The sequence below is a fragment of the Pocillopora damicornis genome, chromosome 1 (assembly GCF_964200805.1).
Source record: "Pocillopora damicornis chromosome 1, jaPocDami1.2, whole genome shotgun sequence".
Taxonomy (NCBI): Eukaryota; Metazoa; Cnidaria; class Anthozoa; order Scleractinia; family Pocilloporidae; genus Pocillopora; species Pocillopora damicornis.
Window position 1 is genome coordinate 27,050,783 of NC_142670.1, and position 19,199 is coordinate 27,069,981.

General features: G+C 38.2%; 2 protein-coding genes and 1 pseudogene across 2 annotated transcripts in view; all 3 read right to left on the reverse strand.

Annotated features, from left to right (window-relative positions):
- LOC149053031 (uncharacterized) overlaps positions 1-19,199 on the reverse strand; it is a 152,129-nt gene that overhangs the window by 53,528 nt on the left and 79,402 nt on the right. The gene's annotated exons all lie outside the window — the stretch shown is intronic.
- LOC149053035 (uncharacterized) lies at positions 9,693-15,468 on the reverse strand. The gene is made up of 2 exons (XM_089182221.1): positions 15,411-15,468; positions 9,693-11,698 (listed from the first exon to the last, which is right to left on the reverse strand). Exons 1-2 carry the CDS (start codon positions 15,463-15,465, stop codon positions 9,693-9,695), a joined length of 2,061 nt encoding a protein of 686 aa, XP_089038347.1. The 5' UTR covers positions 15,466-15,468.
- Positions 16,854-19,199, reverse strand: part of LOC149053036 (uncharacterized) — a 3,038-nt pseudogene continuing 692 nt past the window's right edge.

Below are 19,199 nucleotides of genomic sequence, written 5' to 3' on the forward strand. Positions count from 1 at the left end.
GCGACGTTGATATCTGTTGTTTTAAGCCCGTCTCCGTATTGGCCATCTGGGGCAAACTCCGACCTTTTCTTCTATTTCTGGAAATAACGCATCCTTGCCGCAAGCATCTTTACAACGATCTCAACGGAGCTATTGTCTAAGAGATTGGCCTCTATACCATACACGTTGTTGTATTCGGAAAAAAAAACCGACATTTGAAAACAACGACTTGAGCGCTAGAGGCGACTTCAGTGTTAACCCGGCTACGTTTTATCATTTCTTAGGGATTTTAGTTCGAATAGGCCAATTAAATTTTTGTGCACAGCCTGTGAATCAAATCTATGAAGTAAAATATTGTATCCTTCCTCGTACTAGTTTATAGGAATGAGTTTGCTAGTACCTGTATGGCTTTACACTATGATATTTTCCAGGCTCCAGAAAAGTCACTTTCCTCATTAACATTTCCCTTAAATCTAATGGCTTGCTAAAATCCTCAGTCCCTCGCCCTGATAGCCCAGCCTCATGAACTAGTCTGCAACAGGTGCGAGAAGCAAATGAATGACAGAAAAAAGCCACCCTTCTCCCTTATACACGTTTCTCAATGCCGTTCGCTTAGTCTGAAGGAGGTTTTTCAGACATTTTGTATATACTACACATTTTTCTATTTAGCCAGGGTACCGGCATAATTATTTCGTAATGGTGTTCACAAGAAAATGGTGGTGTTGAAATATATTATTATGTTTTGCCAGCAGGTAACTGCATTGATGAAAAAATGTTAAAAAAGGTGCATTCAATGTATAACCTGAGTTGTTGCATCAAGTTGGCTAATTTTAACAAATACCCAAGCCTTTTAAAACCTCTCATATTAAAATTTTGTCAGAGTGAACCAGTGAAAGTCTTAGTTGACGGTTAAATGAATACTTTTTCAGGTCAATAAAATGTATTTTTGTTTTTCATGGTAACCGTGATGTTGCCGCAACTCCAGTTTCCAGGATAGAATTTCATAGAGGCTAGCGTAGAAGGTATAAGAGATGCTAAGTACGATCCTGGCACATTGTTTCACGCATATTGATATGTTGATCACTTTGCAAGTTGTGAGAATATCTTCCTTCCGTTCCACATCTCGTTAACTCTTCGAGAGCCAGTGCATAGGAATTTTTAGAAGTTGAAGGGCTGGACAATAAACTGACTGGAACTCCGCTTTTAGGGTTGGCTATATAAATCTATATAATATTTGACGAGGACCACTCGTCGAAGCAGGGGTAAACTTGTTGTTGAACTTTCAATGGGGCGAAACCTCTATAAACCACAAAGAATCATGGGAGTTAGACCTGAGAAAGAGACATTTTGTATTTGGTTTTTGCTGAACTTTCACACTTTTTAAGAACAAAAAGGTACCTCGGCATCTACAAATTTTATAATCTAAGGCCGTTACACGTTTTATACTTATCCACCACACTGAGACAAGGGGAATCTCACTCTTTACAAAATTATTCTGTTAATTCAAGCTAACCAAAAACGATTAATTCAACTCAAATAGTGCCTAGCATCTAAATTTTCCTTACAGTGTCAACCTAAATCAAAAATTAAGAACACGAGAATATAGTAACTGATCACTAACTTAAGAAGCTCTTAACTGTTAAACCAATTCTCTTTGTTTGTTCCTTAGGAAATGCACAGAGAATAATGAGGAGAAAATACATTCTAATTTCAAGCTGTGAAGTATGAAGTAAGATGCTTGAGGGTAGTAATGTGCTTCACATGTTCTGGACGTTATTCAGCTCTGTCGTTCTGGACGTCTGAGTGAATTCCGACCTTAGTGTTCTTTAGCTAGCGGTTCTTGAGTGCAAAAATACGGGTAAATATGTTTTTTTTTTAAAGAGATAATCTTTCCCCTATCTTGAATCGCAAGGAAAAGGAACGACTTACTAAGCGCGAATGCTCGACACAGACGCTCTTTAGAGTAATGGCAAAGATATTTGACGTAATACAGAAACGACTCAGTCTCTATCGTATATGACTAAGGAGAGTCATCGCAACAATACTGCTCTGCTAAACGTTTACATTCCACCAATTTGTGACACAAGGTATCGTACAAAACTTTGTAAGTAGCTTCGCAGCCACCTTTTTGTTTCCAAGCCATTAACATTTTATAAGCCTTCTCTGCCAGCTCCTTATTGGCTTGTTCAAAGTCATCTATTGCAGCTTCGTTGAATCCCAGGCGTCTTCCTAATGTCTTCCATTTTCCTGCAAGTTCCCTGGACAGACATTCCAACTCCTCATCTGATGGTTCACCATCTTTAACCAAATGAGGATAACAAACCAAACCTGAGGATAACAACGGAAGGAGAATAAAAAAATTTGAAAAGGGATGCTTCAAGGCTTTGGCGAATAGCGAACAGTTGTGGCGAAAGGCGACTTCTCACCTTTTGGTATCATTCAATACCGAATCGTCTGCCCTAAAGATTTTCAAGCTTGAGCGAGGATACATTTGCAGCGGCAGGGGAACCATTTTCCCAACCCATGCATAAAAAAAAATAAAAACGCTTAGGAAATTTTCCAGACTCATTATCTATTTCTGACCTCTTATTCGCGTATGGCCCGACAAGCATCTTGAAAATGGAGGTCATTAACGTCTCCTAGCTATAGTCTCCAGCAGTTAATGCTGGAATAGGTTAATGTTGTTCAAGATACACGGGTGTTGGATTAATGATAGAGCCCACTTTTAATTCATTATTTTTTATTCTCTTATATAAGTGGGTAAAGAGGATGTCTAAGAAATATAATGCCAGTCTTTCTGCATAAACAAATTTTACCATACATAAACGCGTGTAAACAACATGCAAACTTGAAAAAAAATACAATTAAAAAGGAAAATCCATCGCGACATTTTCAATCTCGGTACTACCTGTAGATTGGTGTATCTTCTTCCTAGGAGCTGCAACAGGGCTGCATGACGATGATTCAGAATTTGGATGCTTTACGATTGAATGTTTCACACTTTGGGAGGAGATACCTGCGGAATAATGGGGTTAATTAGATGGCTGGCTTGAGAACTAATGCAAGTTTTATGGCGCTGATGGTTCGGAAATGTTGATGTGGTGATCCTGGACTGTGATCATTCGGGTAAGACCCGGCGTTTACAAATTAAAGTGGTAAGTTTTGTCGATTTCTCTTATAAGTAACAATGAGCATTGACAAATTTGACGAAGAGGCAGTTATATTGAAAAATATTCGATTCAAGATTTCATTTGAAAAGCAATAGCAGGTGCAAAGGATTCATCACTGTCAGAGTTACTCCATCATTCTAACGATAAAGCCAACGGAATAATTTTCTGGAGAATTACACTTCTTTGTGTCTTTCCTAAGCCGTTTTGTGTTTTATTCGTTTTCAGCATCAAATTCCCTGCATGGAGGGACGCACGCACCGTGGTCTGCATTGAGTTTACTGATACATAACAGAGACAATAAGCCATCACTGTTGAGCGTGAGGGGGGCACGGCCCAATTTATTAACACATGAAGTAAGGCAGGTTATTATGACTTTCCGTTGAGAACACCTGCTTTGTCATTAAAAGCTACATTCTCAAAACCCATAAAGCCTACATTTCTGAATTTACATATTTTAGAACAAGATAACTGGTCTTAAGTAATTGTATTTATTCGAATCACATATTTTAGAACAAGATGAATGGTCCAGTAAATTGTATTTATTCAACAACAACGAAACCTACAACAAAAACAACAACTTACCACTTCCTTCTTCAAAGTCAGAGGTGACAGGAATAGAAGCCTAAGTGGAGGAAGGAAAATTTGCAATATTACGGGTGCGTATGTGATGAATAGAAATTAGGAAATAAAGAAAATTACTAATCAATAAGAAAAAGGAAAGTTAATTAAGAAAAAAGGCAGAGGCATAGAAAGCGACTTTAAAGCAACTGAAAAGTAAAGTAGTCACAAAATCAAAATAAAAAATTTGCAAGGTCCTGCATGTTCATGTACTGTTTTCTGTGGGCAGGACATTTCTTTACCTATTCGACGTTCCTCAGTGTTTTGTTTCTAGTGATTCGTCCTTAATAAGTTTCGTGCCGCCTTAAATGACCTCATTATCTTACTCGGAAACTAGCTTTACTACTCCTAGGAGAATGAAACCTAAAAATGGAGAACTTGCTAAAATGGCTTCTTTTCATCTTAGTAAGCGGTCTGACCACAGGCAATGCACTTTGGAAGTAAGGTGAGATATTTTTATTGAGAATTTGACTGTATTTTTACTTCCTAAGAGCGGTCGTAATTATTCCAACACAAACTAAAATTTTCGCTATGACTCTTATTTCGCAAGATGATCATCTCACAAATGGAGCTTGGGCTGCCTGTGGTTAAAACATTGCTAATCCTTTTAATGAATTGTCATCTACTATAGTAAGGTTGGCATCAGTACTATATTAGCTCTGGGCTAAAAGGGCATTTAATTAGGAAATCCACAAACCGTGAGATGTCACCTACTTGAGACGCTAATACCATGATAATGTTGCACAAAAGTTGCTGATTTTGGTCGCAAAACTTCACTCCTGGAAAACTCTCACTTCCTAAGCAAACTTCACCACCTGTGTAATAAACTTTGTTCTCGTGGAATCTGTTAAAAATGAAGTGAATTTAAATGAGGCAAACCTAACGTACACCAGCCGAGTCTTCGTCTAGAAAATCACACGTTTTGAAATCTTTTCTTACAACCGAAAATGACAGCACATTTAACGAGAGCCCTACTGAATATTTAAAAACGAGCATTTGAAGACCATAAAGCCGAAAAAAGCCATGGCGAAAAATGTTTCATTGACAGTTGAACAATGTACAATTTTACAATGGAAGGAATAAATCATTTCTTTGTAAAACTAGCATGACGTAATATATTATACCTCACAAACTGCAGGGCATTTTTTTGGTCTGTGCCCTGGGGTATGATAGCCTCGGAAGGAGACACCAAAATTTTCTCCTCTCCACAAACTGGTTTAGAAGAGCAGCCTTCGTCTTTGTAGGGTACGACACATTCCGATATTTTCCGTATTACATCATAATACAGTCTTTGAGGATAGCAAAAAAGTTTGAGTTTAAAATGTCCACGAACACCGGTCTCACACAAGCACGTAAAAAATCGGGCATGCTGAGGCCTAGACCTATAGCAAAGTTTTCCTACAAACTCAGTGAAGCCCGAAGTAGATTGCAAAAGTGATCTCATCAACTTGATTGGACGGAATCTATCGAAAAAGAAAAGGAAAAATCAAACACAGCTCTAGCAATCCAATGGAAACGATTATCAGCCATTGCACAGTAATCTTGAGTATATACGTACTCGAGTGGTCATTTCAATTACTGAATCTATAGTTAACTAAAGGAAATCCATGTATGTATGACTGTACACTAAAATACGTTTGAATTTCCTCTACGTCATGCGTATTATTTTTCAAATAGAGCCGACGAGAAATACTTACCCAGAGAAATGCCTAACTTTAAATTGCACTTTCCCATCTACAAGACGTGGCGGTTCATCTAATTTATCTGTTATGTCTTTCCAGTCATGTGCTTCACATTGTAATATCCTCAGTTCACCGGGACGTAACTCTGCCAACTCTTGTTTTTCTTTACGGAAGGTGAGAGGAATCCTTATTGTCACAGGCGCGATGAGACTAACATTTTGAGAGCCTGAAATGTAAATAACTGGACCGACAAGTCCTCCCTCTCCTTTTAGCTCACTGCTTGGAAATTCTTGTACCTGGATTTAAAAGCAAAACAAGTTGTTGGGCATGTTAAACCACTCCCAGCATAAAGATAATTTGCTTTACATTGTGGAAAGTGAATTTCAGGATGAAATTTGAAATTATCTAAAATTATAGTACACAATGTAAATGTCCTTTCAAAGTTTTATGTAGTAATATAAGCATTATTATGAAAAAATGCATACACTGGACTCAATATAAAAAGTCTGATTGGTCAAGAGCACTCAATCAATATACAGTAAAGAGTGAAGTTCACATATAACCCAATATCTACCGCAGATATTGCAGTTATCATGTCGAGTTCAACCTCTGCCTAGTTTCCAAGCCCTGACTGTCTGTGAAGTATTCTTAAACTTTTGCAAATTTAAAGAGATATCTTCTTTCGGAATTTTTTTAAAAGATGTATGATAAAACAATAATTTAATTTGGTTTTTGCATGATGTCATAACTCACCAAACCTTATGTCTGTGTTGTCTTCGGCTTACGTAGATAACTCAGACCTTGGCTTTGCTAATTCATCATGATATCATGCATAACTTCATCCACTAATTGCATTAATTGCAAACCAATACAAACCAATTTACCTGACAGGAATGACTTCAATTTGACATTTAAATCGAAGCAAAAGTCTATTTGTTGCTTAGAATGAGTTTTCCAAAACCTAGTTTTAAAAAGGGAATGCCCAGGATCCATGAGTACACATGGGGACAGTAGTACCACAAATAATTCGAAGTTACCAAAACTGCTGATTATAACTTTGTCACATGTATCTTCACACACATGCAAGCACAAGCCCAACTGTCCTCTATTTTAGCTTAAAGTTGTTAATTAATATCTCTCTTTCCATGAATATTGCCACTAAGTTCATGGAGTGTATGACAAGTAACTGAGGGTACAGGTTATACTATTGCAACACCTTTGTTTTATCTCCTTGCTTTTGACAATCCCCTCACGCCAATCCTATGACTTTCAAAACTGGAAAATGAAAAAGTTGCAGGACTCATGCATGTATATAATTTTATAGTGCCATGCACCTTGATTGTCACACAGAAATCTTGATAAACAGGAACACAACTCTGAGGAATTTGGAGACTGACATCAGGAAGGTCAGGCACAATACAGGTCAATTCCGGGCCTCCTGCAGTACCTCTTGAAAAGGTGAAAGACTTAGGACGCCAGACTGCAGCAAATGAAGAAGCTGCTGATTTTGTACAAACAGCTTGTGCAAATGGGAAAAGCCACTTGGGAACTGTTGAAGTTTCTGCATATAAAAATAAATGATTGGAAATGCATCCTTCAGCTGTGTTTTGAAGTCTTCAAACAATAAAGTTACCCCCAACAGATGTCATTATGATATTTATGCTTCAAAGAATAAAGTTTAATTTGCAACAACATGGTTATTGAGGAAAATTTATATTATAGTGATTAAAATGCATTGGAGACTTCATGTAACATTTGTGCAATAATTACACGTACTGCTTGGATACACCTAAAGGGTAAACGAAAAAAAAGTTCTAAAGTTGGATTTGAAATGCCTATGAAGAAGCAAGAAGTCTACTTTGACATTATGAGTGCAGCAGGTCATGCATTGCAGGGATAGATGTCCGCATCTAAGTCATTGCACACCTACTCCTTCTCCCTTAAGTCAACTGATAAGTTCGGGTTACCAGTTGGGTTTAATTTTGGGTTAGGAGAGGGGGAGCTGCACATTTCTCAAATGCTGACATTGATGCCAGTGAAAAAGGGAACCTAGGAATATCATGATCATTCATTAAGTTATTATTAAGTTATTCACAGCTGTATTTAATAAAAACATAACGTTACCTGATCCATGCCAAGTATTGTGTGTCTTTAATTCCTTCCATTCATTGTTCTCTTTGTCAGTCAGTTGCTTGATAACCACCTCATACCCCTCCAAATATGGGGCATTGTGCATCAAAGATACAGTAAAACTTATTCCTTCAAAACTTTTCTTGTAATCCAGATCTGGTGGGCCATCATGAGATATTTCAATAACACTGCTAACCAATATCTCATCACTGGCAGTGGAGGGGGAGAGGGTCCTGGGGTTCCACAATAAGCATCTACATGCAAATGGCACAGGTTGTTTTACAGCTCCACTGCAAAGTTTGATGGAGGCACCAGCTTCCCTCAGGTGCCATGAGTCTTCCTTACCTCCGATTTTTCCTCTGAAATACAAAGGAAATTAATTATCCAGCATTTTAAGATATTTTTCCCAAGTGGAGTAAGCAATGACAAAGGTATTTAAAATGCAAGTGGCAAACTGGCAGTTTGAAAAACTCATTTAGATATTGACACTTAATTTCAAAACTAGATCTAATAAATGTTATTTTTCTTTATTTTTCTTTTCTTTTCCATTAGTTTGCTTTTCCTTGACTCAAATAACCTCAAGTTATAATCATAAATCAAAACATTTATTTAAATGATTCACTATCATTTTTGATAATAATTAAATACCCCTTTATTGATGGAAACACTGAAAAAAATGTTGAATACCTGTAGAACATGGTAATTGAACTGGGTGGAGTAAACTATGTTCTGAAATCATACGCGTGACATCTGAATCAAAGGGTTGTGCAGCAGCATTAGACTTGAAATCACCAGTATGATTTCAGACCAAAAGTGCATGGCAAAAGTTCAATTACCACTTCATTACATTTATTTTAAATTTCCAAATTCAGTTGCTAAATGAATAAAGATCTTTTTAAAGCCGGTACAAATACATATATGTTATTTATCCAGTACTGAGCTGGTGTGTAAAATGTTATAAAAGTTGTCGTTCTTTTTTTCTGCAATTTGATTGATTTCCTAAAACAATCGGTTAAATCTAATTTGTTGCTGTACTTTCGTGGAGCTTTCTCATTAGCTGGGAAATCGATGCACTTTAGAGCAAAAAATAGTGCATTTTATCAATAAATCGTGCCAATGAGAACCAATCAGATTGCAAGGATCACCAGTGATTTGAGCACGAATGTAATAAATTTTTAATAGCATTACAGTTATTAAGCATGAACTTTATTAACTAAAGATTTAAAATAAAATTAAATAAAAGAAAGTAACTGTCATTTATAAAGAGGTCCGGAGGGTTGTTCTTTAGTCAGAGCACTTTGTCAAAAGTTGCTATTAGTTAACACCTCCTAGCAACTCCAACCCTGCTCTTTACAATGGTCTGTGCATCCATGAGAAAAAAAAACATGGGAAAGGCAAAAAACTGAGTCATTGCAGAAAAACCCATACCTTTTGATCAAAGTCTTTTCATTGTCTTCAGTGTCTACTGTTGCATCTTCTATATCTGCCAAATCTTTCCTGTCGGTGTAATAAGGTACCTCATCCTCCTCTTTGGCTGGGGAAATTATTATTTTGAGGTGTTTGGTTTCAGTATACAATATAACGGACATTTACTACCACTTAATTCCCAATATCTGTTCAACCAAAATTGTTCAACATGGGGTCTTTCCGCACTAACAAAAAAAGTTGTTTATTTAAAACGATTTTTTCGTCATCACTAAATTTTGACAAATTTTGGCCAAGGCCGACAAATCGTGAAACACATTGCCGACAAATTTGTCCCAAGTAAAATCTGGACAAAATTAATTAAATAAGCAAGACCGTGATAAACTTGTCGATTAATTATCGCAAAAGCTACGAACAGCGTGTAGCTGAACTGAAATCAGGTTACTACAGAGGCAAAAATTCTCTTTTGTCGCAAAACTCTGGGATTCTAAAATTTTAAAACAGCTTTGAAAAATCCTAGAAATTGGAGGTGGAATCCTTTGGCAGACTAGGTCGAGCAGTAAGAGAATTTTCAACTTTGAAATTTATAATGTAGATGTAACACTCAAACAAACTTTTGTCCTTTGATTTTGCCAGGACAATTTTAGGCTGGAGTCATGAAAATCGCGAAAGCTCGGATATCCATTGATTAAGAGTATAACATAAGATTACCGTATGACTCTCCTTCTCCAGCCATGTCCCCCATTTCTTTTGCAATTTGTAGATGACGCTCACGGTACTCGATTGCCTTAGGAAAGTTGCATAAGCTATGAAAGGCATTGCCAAGACTTCCATAAGCCCGTCTCTCTCCAGCTTTATCCCCCACTTCTTTTGCTTTTTGTAGATGACGCTCGTGGTAACTGATAGCCTTATGAAAATCGCCTAAGCTATGATAGGCATTGCCAAGATTTCCATAAGCCCGTCCTTCTCCAGCTTTGTCTCCCACTTCTTTTGCAATTTGCAGATGACGCTCGTGGTAACTGATAGCCTTATGAAAATCGCCGAAGCTATCGTAGGCATTGCCAAGATTTCCATAAGCCCCTCCTTCTCCAGCTTTGTCTCCCACTTCTTTTGCAATTTGTAGATGACGCTCGTGGTAACTGATAGCCTTATGAAAATCGCCTAACTTCCGATAGGCATTGCCAAGATTTCCATAAGCCCCTCCTTCTCCAGCTTTGTCTCCCACTTCTTTTGCAATTTGTAGATCACGCTCGTGGTAACTGATAGCCTTATGAAAATCGCCTAAGCTATGATAGGCATTGCCAAGATTTCCATAAGCCCGTCCTTCTCCAGCTTTGTCTCCCACTTCTTTTGCAATTTTTAGATGACGCTCGTGGTAACTGATAGCCTTATGAAAATCGCCTAAGCTATGATAGGCATTGCCAAGATTTCCATAAGCCCCTCCTTCTCCAGCTTTGTCTCCCACTTCTTTTGCAATTTGTAGATGACGCTCGTGGTAACTGATAGCCTTATGAAAATCGCCTAAGCTATCATAGGCATTGCCAAGATTTCCATAAGCCCCTCCTTCTCCAGCTTTGTCTCCCACTTCTTTTGCAACTTGTAGATGACGCTCGTGGTAACTGATAGCCTTATGAAAATCGCCTAACTTCCGATAGGCATTGCCAAGATTTCCATAAGCCCGTCCTTCTCCAGCTTTGTCTCCCACTTCTTTTGCAATTTTTAGATGACGCTCGTGGTAACTGATAGCCTTATGAAAATCGCCTAAGCTATCATAGGCATTGCCAAGATTTCCATAAGCCCGTCCTTCTCCAGCTTTGTCTCCCACTTCTTTTGCAATTTGTAGATCACGCTCGTGGTAACTGATAGCCTTATGAAAATCGCCTAACTTCCGATAGGCATTGCCAAGATTTCCATAAGCCCGTCCTTCTCCAGCTTTGTCTCCCACTTCTTTTGCAATTTTTAGATGACGCTCGTGGTAACTGATAGCCTTATGAAAATCGCCTAAGCTATGATAGGCATTGCCAAGATTTCCATAAGCCCGTCCTTCTCCAGCTTTGTCTCCCACTTCTTTTGCAATTTGTAGATGACGCTCGTGGTAACTGATAGCCTTATGAAAATCGCCTAAGCTATGATAGGCATTGCCAAGATTTCCATAAGCCCGTCCTTCTCCAGCTTTGTCTCCCACTTTTGCAATTTGTAGATCACGCTCGTGGTAACTGATAGCCTTATGAAAATCGCCTAACTTCCGATAGGCATTGCCAAGATTTCCATAAGCCCGTCCTTCTCCAGCTTTGTCTCCCACTTCTTTTGCAATTTGTAGTCGACGCTCGTGGTAACTGATAGCCTTATGAAAATCGCCTAAGCTATAATAGGCATTGCCAAGATTTCCATAAGCCCGTCCTTCTCCAGCTTTGTCTCCCACTTCTTTTGCAATTTGTAGATGACGCTCGTGGTAACTGATAGCCTTATAAAAATCGCCTAAGCTATGATAGGCATTGCCAAGATTTCCATAAGCCCCTCCTTCTCCAGCTTTGTCTCCCACTTCTTTTGCAATTTGTAGATGACGCTCATGGTTCTCGACTGCCTTATGATAATCGCTTGAATTTTGATGGACAATGCCAAGATTTCTGTAAGTCTCTTCCCTTCCAGCTTTGTCGTTGGGTTTCAACTTTTGTGTATTTTGCAAATTTTCGCCTGCCCTCCAATATGAAAAAGGTAAAAATGGCGTTCGTGAGAAGAAAAGAGAAATAATCTAGCAATCATAAATACACAAAAAGTTCTTTTCTTCATAGAGATTCTCTTTTGCATTTAGCTTTCCACTTTTTTTTCTTATTCAAATATCCGTACAATTGAATGTAAATAATATTTTTATTTAACAAATGGCCAAATTGATTGGAAACTAACGAAATGTAGATGTTGCTCGATGGATTACACTAAGTTTGACCTTGGATGAATTTTATTGCAAATGCTCTTCCGGTCCTTGCCCACAGTTTATTACTAAACTATGGAAAAAAATAAATAATCGTTTCGGGATATCCTTTTCTTCATTTGTTTGAGGCTGGTTTTCACTAATGACGGAGTCGAAGTGGTAAGAGCACTTCTTTTCGCGTGAAAACTGAATATCGGAGTCGACCAGCCTTTGGGTGATGCCTTATCATCGGCCATTAAGCTTTCTACATAGGAGATTGATATTGAAGTGAAACAATTTATTAAAAAATCACCCGTCGCAGTTTGAGGATAAGTGTTAACAAATGTTTTGTTCCCCCCTCCTTCTGCATTCCTAGAAGCACCATAACCTAAACATAGCCACTGCTGGTAGAGAAGAGAAGGGAGAAGGCAACAAGGTTCTTCTAAATGTTTTAGCATGCGTTTGGCAAAAGTGCTTCACATCGCTGATGATTGGAAACAATTAAAAAGTCCCATTTATTGAGCATGACATGAAGAAACTATAGTGGGAAGCCATTGCCTAGGTTCTGCTATATGGTTACCTATGGGCCAATTACTGCCTAGTAAATTTGTTACATCTTTTTGTGGCGTTGTATCTTTATGGGGGTGAAGTGATCACTTCAGAGACGTTGATATGAAGACTTAGCCAATTTGTAACTACAGAAGATAGAGAGGCATTGTACAAGTGCCTTGGCGATGATTTTAAACCTAATGATGAAGATGTCTTGGAATTTTTATATTATTCAAGTGTTTTAACCTTTTGCATCCTAACATCAGCATACGTTTTTTCCGTACTGTTCTCTATGCATATCCTATGGTGCTGACAAAGAGAATTTGTTTAACAACCAAGAGCCTCTTTAGTTCGTGATCATTTCCTTTATTCTCATGATCTTAATGTTTGTTTTAGAGGGGATACTGATGGGAGAAAATGGTCACTAATCACTCTCAGAGATCAATTGGTATTGAGACTACCTGTAACATGACAGTGCAGCGCTTGTTATCTGACCACTCGCTATTTTTAAAAGAACCCATTTTAGCAAGTTATCCATTTCTAGGTTTGCTACATTAGACAAGCCGTTCTTGTGTAGTAAACCTAGAAAACATAGCAAGCGGTCAGATAACAAGCGATCCACTGTGGAAGAAAAGCGAAGTATTTTTACTGAGAATTTGACTGTATTTTTTTAATCCTAAGAGCGGTCGTAAATGTTCCCATATAAAGTCTGATAATTTCGCCACGACTGCTACTTCGCAAAATGATCATCTCACAGCTGGTGCTTGGGTTGTCTGTGGTCGGGGATTCCAAGGCATGTTGTTATTCTTCGCCAGTTTATACTAGTCTCACACAGTTGCTTGATCATTTCTTTTGTAATAATGTACACCAGTCTCCCTCCTGAACTTGCAGAGAAGGACAAAGGCTTGATGCATTAAAATATCTATAATAAGACGACTAAAGACAATTCTAACAGATCAAGCAGGTCTGAAGAGGAATTTTTAGACAGTGATATGGCGATAAGCATTCTTTTGTTTTCCTCAAGCTTCCTGACACAGATTTCTAATCCTACATGAACAGATCCGTGATAAAAGGATGCGCCTCTTTCAATAGTGCTCTTTACAAAATCAACAAACTCTGTAAAGCCTTCTGCACTAAGTTGCTCCACCATTTTAAGAGAAATATTCCGCTTACTAGCTGTTGCTCAACGACTCAGAAAAACTAATCGATAATCTCGTATAATGATCTCTTTTTCTCCTGCAACAATTTCTCCTTCGCAACAGTTAATATTTAATTCTAGGTATATTGCTACATCAGTCTTTTTCTCGATTAAGGTTTTTTTCATTCTCGATGGGTAATTTAAAATATTGCACGGCAGTTCTTCATTCTCATACAGTGATTTCCATTTCTGATGTAGTTATGATGTAGGCTATTTTCAAATTGTTTTAGCGAGATAGTCTGGTAACTACTTATCAGCACCAAGCTGAGGCTGATGGACGCTTATTTTGAAAGCAAGATCGGAGTGACAGCAAGTCGAATATGAAGTTTTGTGCTATTTCTGTGTGCAAAAATAACTCTAAAAAAGGCCGGACCTCAACCTTTCCGAGTTTCCAGGCCAACAGACCAAGAAAAAAAAAGAAATGCCTTCTTTCGTCGCACTGACAAGGAGTTCACGTCCATCAAGAACTTTCATATATGCTCCAAACACTTTGAGACTAATAAAGTCGTGAAGACACTTTCTGGAGCTAACTCTCTGGTTCCAACAATATTTAATCAGCATACAGTCCGTAGAAGTCCAATTCAACGCGAAAAAAGGTCGAATGAGCGGAGAAAACGAAACGGCAGCGAAGACACCAAAGAAGTACTTCCCGCCCAAATTTTCCGTGTTTCTACTGAACTTACACTGAAAGATCACGGCCACGTCCTTAAAGATAACAAAGTTTGTAAAGAAGAAGCTTTCAAAGAAAAGGACTATGAACTGGAAATAGCAGAATCCAGTCGGTTTATCTGTCCCATCGTCAATTAAATCGTGGTACTTCAGATCCTCCACATGCCTATCAGTAAACAAGCGAAAACCCTCAAGGCTTTTATACGACCGTAAACATTCTTCATCGTAACCATCTTTTCCAACCAGATAATGGTAACTATCGGGAAACCTGAAGTCTGGAATACCGGTGAAGTCATGAGTCCAAAACTTCAGCGAAAGTGGATAGGGAAGTAGTTTTTCTTCTGGGAATGTAATCAACTCGTCGCGTTGCACTGTTTCCTTTGCTAAAAAAATACCAAAATTCCCCAGCCAACCCCCTCGAAGGAGAGACGTATCTTAACTTTTTTAGACCGACGAGAGCGACTTCGCACCGAGCCTCCTCTTTGCGTTGTAATTTCGGTATCAGGTCACAGAGCCGCGAGAACTCAGATTTACTCAGTCCGGCCGATTACCATTACAGATAAGTACCAAGTCTTTCAATACCTTTCTATAATCTAGTGGTAACAGAGAAAGTTTGTGTCGCAAAATAAACTTCGTTTGGACCGGGCTTAACTGATTGGAAATCAGAAACATTGGCTTAAGCAGCTCCTCTGAAGAAACTGAATATTTTAAACTGTGTTTGACAAAACAGCTTTGAAACATGTTTAAGCTTTTTTTCGAATGTGGTATAACCCTGTCACTGGCTAAGGATGCATCACTTTAAGCAAAATGAGGTGAAAGTATCTACCTAAAGATGGCAGACTAACCCTCAGTTTATTCCGGTGAGACTTTAACTAACATCTCTGAAAGCCACGCAACATTTGCAGCATGATTAAGGTTCTTTTTTCTCCATCTTCATGTCGTTGTACTAATTTTACTTTCAAACGAAATTTAGGTCATGATCAATATTTACAGTAAACTCGGAAATATGTAGTAGCTCTACTCTAAGCATGAAAGATTTCATTGTAGAATAGTGCTAATGTTCATATTCAGTGTTTTCAAACCTGGAGAGCTGTCTTGTTCACGATCTCGATCTGCCTTGCCTCGAGGAACTTCCATACCTAAAAAAGAACACAAAAGAAAATATTACTTGTGAACTTGTAGTTACAGATCTTACTGCAATGCTAAGTTGCTCTTATTTCAAAAGCCAAGGTTCCGGAAAATCACAAAGAGATCCACAATTATGATAATCATCCAACTCCACAGAATAATTAACCTATATACAGTCGACGAAAACAGCAAAAAATAGTAACCTACGTTTATCAAATTTACGTTTGCAGAATTCGTTAAATTTAGCCGCTGGAATCCAAATCTTTCCTCGCCTGCACAACCCAAATTCCACCATTCTCCAATCCTATGTCACTTATCGCCTCTTAATAGCTCAATAAATATATGCATTGTAACGCAATTGTCTTTGTTCACACGGTTTTTTCCACCTTGTATTTGACAAGTTTTCTGCCTCGGAACCAAAACACCTCCGAACCTACTTAATATGACCGCCAGTTTTTTTGACTGAGTGAAATTATAGATATGCGGAAATGATTTTCATAAGTTTTCTTATGTCCGAAAATTATTTTCGTCAGCTTCTGATCAATCTAGCCGCCAATGTTTACATAAGATGAAAATCGATAAGATTTTACGTATTCCTATTGGCTAGCTTTGCATTTTGTCCATGCAACGAAAACGAAACCCAGCTGGGTTTTCACCATGGTTTGCCATTGGCATCTCACGGAAAAAGGGAAAATACTTAGCTGCGAGCGACCGGGGGCAGAGGGTATTTCCACCTTCAAAGGTCGAAAAAATCGATTTTTGCTTTATTTGACTAAACCGAATTCAAACATTCAACATAACGTTTCCATAAAAAAATTCCGAAATCTTTAAAAGCAACTGATTTATTTAGAAAAACGTATTTTCAGATGAAAGTTAATAAATTAGGAAGGTGTCAATCTCGGACCTGGGCGAATCCTATGGGGAAGTTTCGCGGCAACCGCTCACGTTGAGGCTCGATTTTCATTTACATGTAATTCCATATTTTGTTTACATCGCGCACTTTAAAAATTCACTCGTAGAAGTTCTTTGCTTATGGAAAAATCTTCGCTCACGGAAAAATCAAGAGCGGAAAAAAGTCCTTGGTAAAAAAAAAAAAAAAAAAGAAAAAAAAAAAGAAAAATAGGCCCAAAGAAGAAAGAAAGAGGACCATTCTGTAGAGAAAAGAAAAATTTCCTTTGTAAAAAAGAGACTTGTAATGACGAAGCTCCACGCTGGCGTCCATATTTCGAACAAAGAAGTCGCCGTCCAACCAAAATTTGCCATACGTCAATTCAAAATACATTATCAACCGAGGCCGATTTTTTTAAAAATATTCCTATCGATGCCATTGATAAACATCAAAGCAAAACATATTAATTCAATGTTCATCACCGATAAATTCTATGTCGTCACGACAACTATCCTTTTTCGTTCAGGGGAACTACATAGATCTGCATGGGATGTTTATCAGTTCAAGCCCAAAAGGACACAAAGTCATTCATCCATGATGGAGGGCGCCTAACACGAGTTACCGTGTGTTGAAGTCCTAAATGTAATAACTGTCCTAAATGTAATAAAGTCCTAAATGTAATAACATTTGGTCCTAAATGTAATAAAGCCCTAAATGTAATAACGTTAGGTCCTAAATGTAATAAGCCTCCAATGCAATCGTTTAACTGTGCTAACATTGAGATGTTAAAGTGACAGCTATTGCACCAAAGAATCCTCTGACCTGTATTCATGGCATATTGCGGGCTCGCTGATATTAATCAGGGTCTTTTTATTTGCTAAAGACGTAGGTTGAGAAGCATTGGCTACAAAACCTTATACTGATGTGCTTTTGGCATCAAATTGACGGACGGAAAAGCAATGACAACGCTGATCAATAGCTCTCTTTATATCATGGGCTCAGACTCTTAATTAAGTGTAACAGATTTTGACGATATACTTGTGTGATCAGTGCTGGAGTTAACACTTCATGAACCAAATTACAAGGAAAAGGAAGTCCACTGACCTATACGTTAGACAAATTCCGGGCTCGTAAGTGCATTTTTTGTACTGTCTTTCCTTACCAGATTTGTATGGGTCTGCATAAAACATATTCATAAGTGTTATTGACCAAGCGTGAGGTCAAAATGGCTGGATATTGGGCGAGTTCTTTTTTTTTTTTTTTGCGTTTTTATGGCTGAGACGAAGTCTCGGTCCGTAAAAAAGGTAAAAAAAGAACGAGGCTAACATCCAGTCATCTTGACCGAACAAGCTTGGTCAAGAGAGTTTGTATTCTCTTGGCTTGATCATTAAAGGATTCATTGTATAGAAAAAGATCTCGCTTTGATAAGAATCAAGAATGGCTTGTTTATTTCGAGAACCGATAGTGAAAGCCAACTGTGTTTGCAACACAATAAACCCAAGAGGGTCGTTTATTTTTTTTCTATGTATATGCCGACATTGTCCAAAAGTTACGAACTTTGTAAGTTTTCTTGCGTGGGGTCAATACGGGGAATCCAAAGCGGGTGAGGGTAGGCCCATCATTCCCGCTCAGGTAGCCAGTCAGAACACAGGATTCACTTCATCTTGCCCGCGCGCGCTGCTAGCTATATGATAAAGTGACTTACAGAGCAAGATATCTACTGACCAATCATATATTATTCCATTTCACGATCACAGGTCTCGACATGTTGCCTTTTTTCCACGCAAGAGCATTGAGCTACAACATTCAACGCATGATGGTCAGTTGATGGTCTGATAAACCATTCATTTTTTTCCTTTATCCCCTTATTACAGGTTCATCAGTTCCCGAACCGAAATATTGGGAAAACATATATTTTACAGTTGATCTCAAGTCTACATTTCATTTTCTCTTCTCCCTGCCGTGAGGGGAGAAAATGAATAGATAAATAGATGAATGAAAAAGGAAAGCTCAACAGTTTCCATTTATAGTCATATGGTACATGAACTGATTACTGAGGTGGAGTAAAGCCATAGAGGGCTACAAATGCAATATCCCAGGTTCAAAATTGAATAAATCAAGGTAGTCATTCTTAAAAACGAACTCAAATGCTTCATTAAAATCAATTGACACTGAATAACATAGATGTGCAAAATTTCAGTAACACTATTGATGATAACACTTTTCTTTTGGATTAACATGTGACCGCGAAATCATTCAGACTGCTCTAAAATGGTGCATCAGTACTTAGGACTTTCACACGAACGATAACATCAACAATAACATGCTAGTTCATCATCAATTGTAGTAAATTTCTTTTCCAAAAAGTCCTAATGATTACGTACCAATCGATTCCATCCTATTGAGCTTCCAGCCAAGCACAAGCCTACTTTAGGCTGGAAATAATTTTTTCCAACTCGATCAATAAACCGCTCAAAGGACCATACTTCGACTGCTGATATTTCTTATGGTGAAACAGAGAGTTAACTCTGAAGTGTAAATTAAAGTGCTATTTAAACCCATGAATAACCCATTGGGCGTTAGCCCTAATAAAGGGAAACAGGGAACCACACGAGGCAAAGAAAAAATCTTTTGACCACGGTGGGAATCGAACCCACGACCTCCGGATTTACACTTCACGACCTCCGGATTTACACTTCAGAGTTAATTCTCTGTTTCACCATTTGTGTTCCCAGTGCTACGCGGCACAACATTCATATGATATTTCTTATGTCCAGCAAGTAAAAGGACGCCCATCGATATCAGCGAGCCCGTAGTGTGATATGTATACTGGTCAGCGGTTTTTTGGTGCAAC

Excerpts from the sequence above, each read along its gene's own strand:
- LOC149053035 (XM_089182221.1), bottom strand. The coding sequence starts at position 15,465 with ATGGAAGTTCCTCGAGGCAAGGCAGATCGAGATCGTGAACAAGACAGC. Across the intron at positions 11,699-15,410 it reads TGAACAAGACAGCTCTCCAG|GCGAAAATTTGCAAAATACA; the intron begins GTTTGAAAACAC and ends ATTGGAGGGCAG.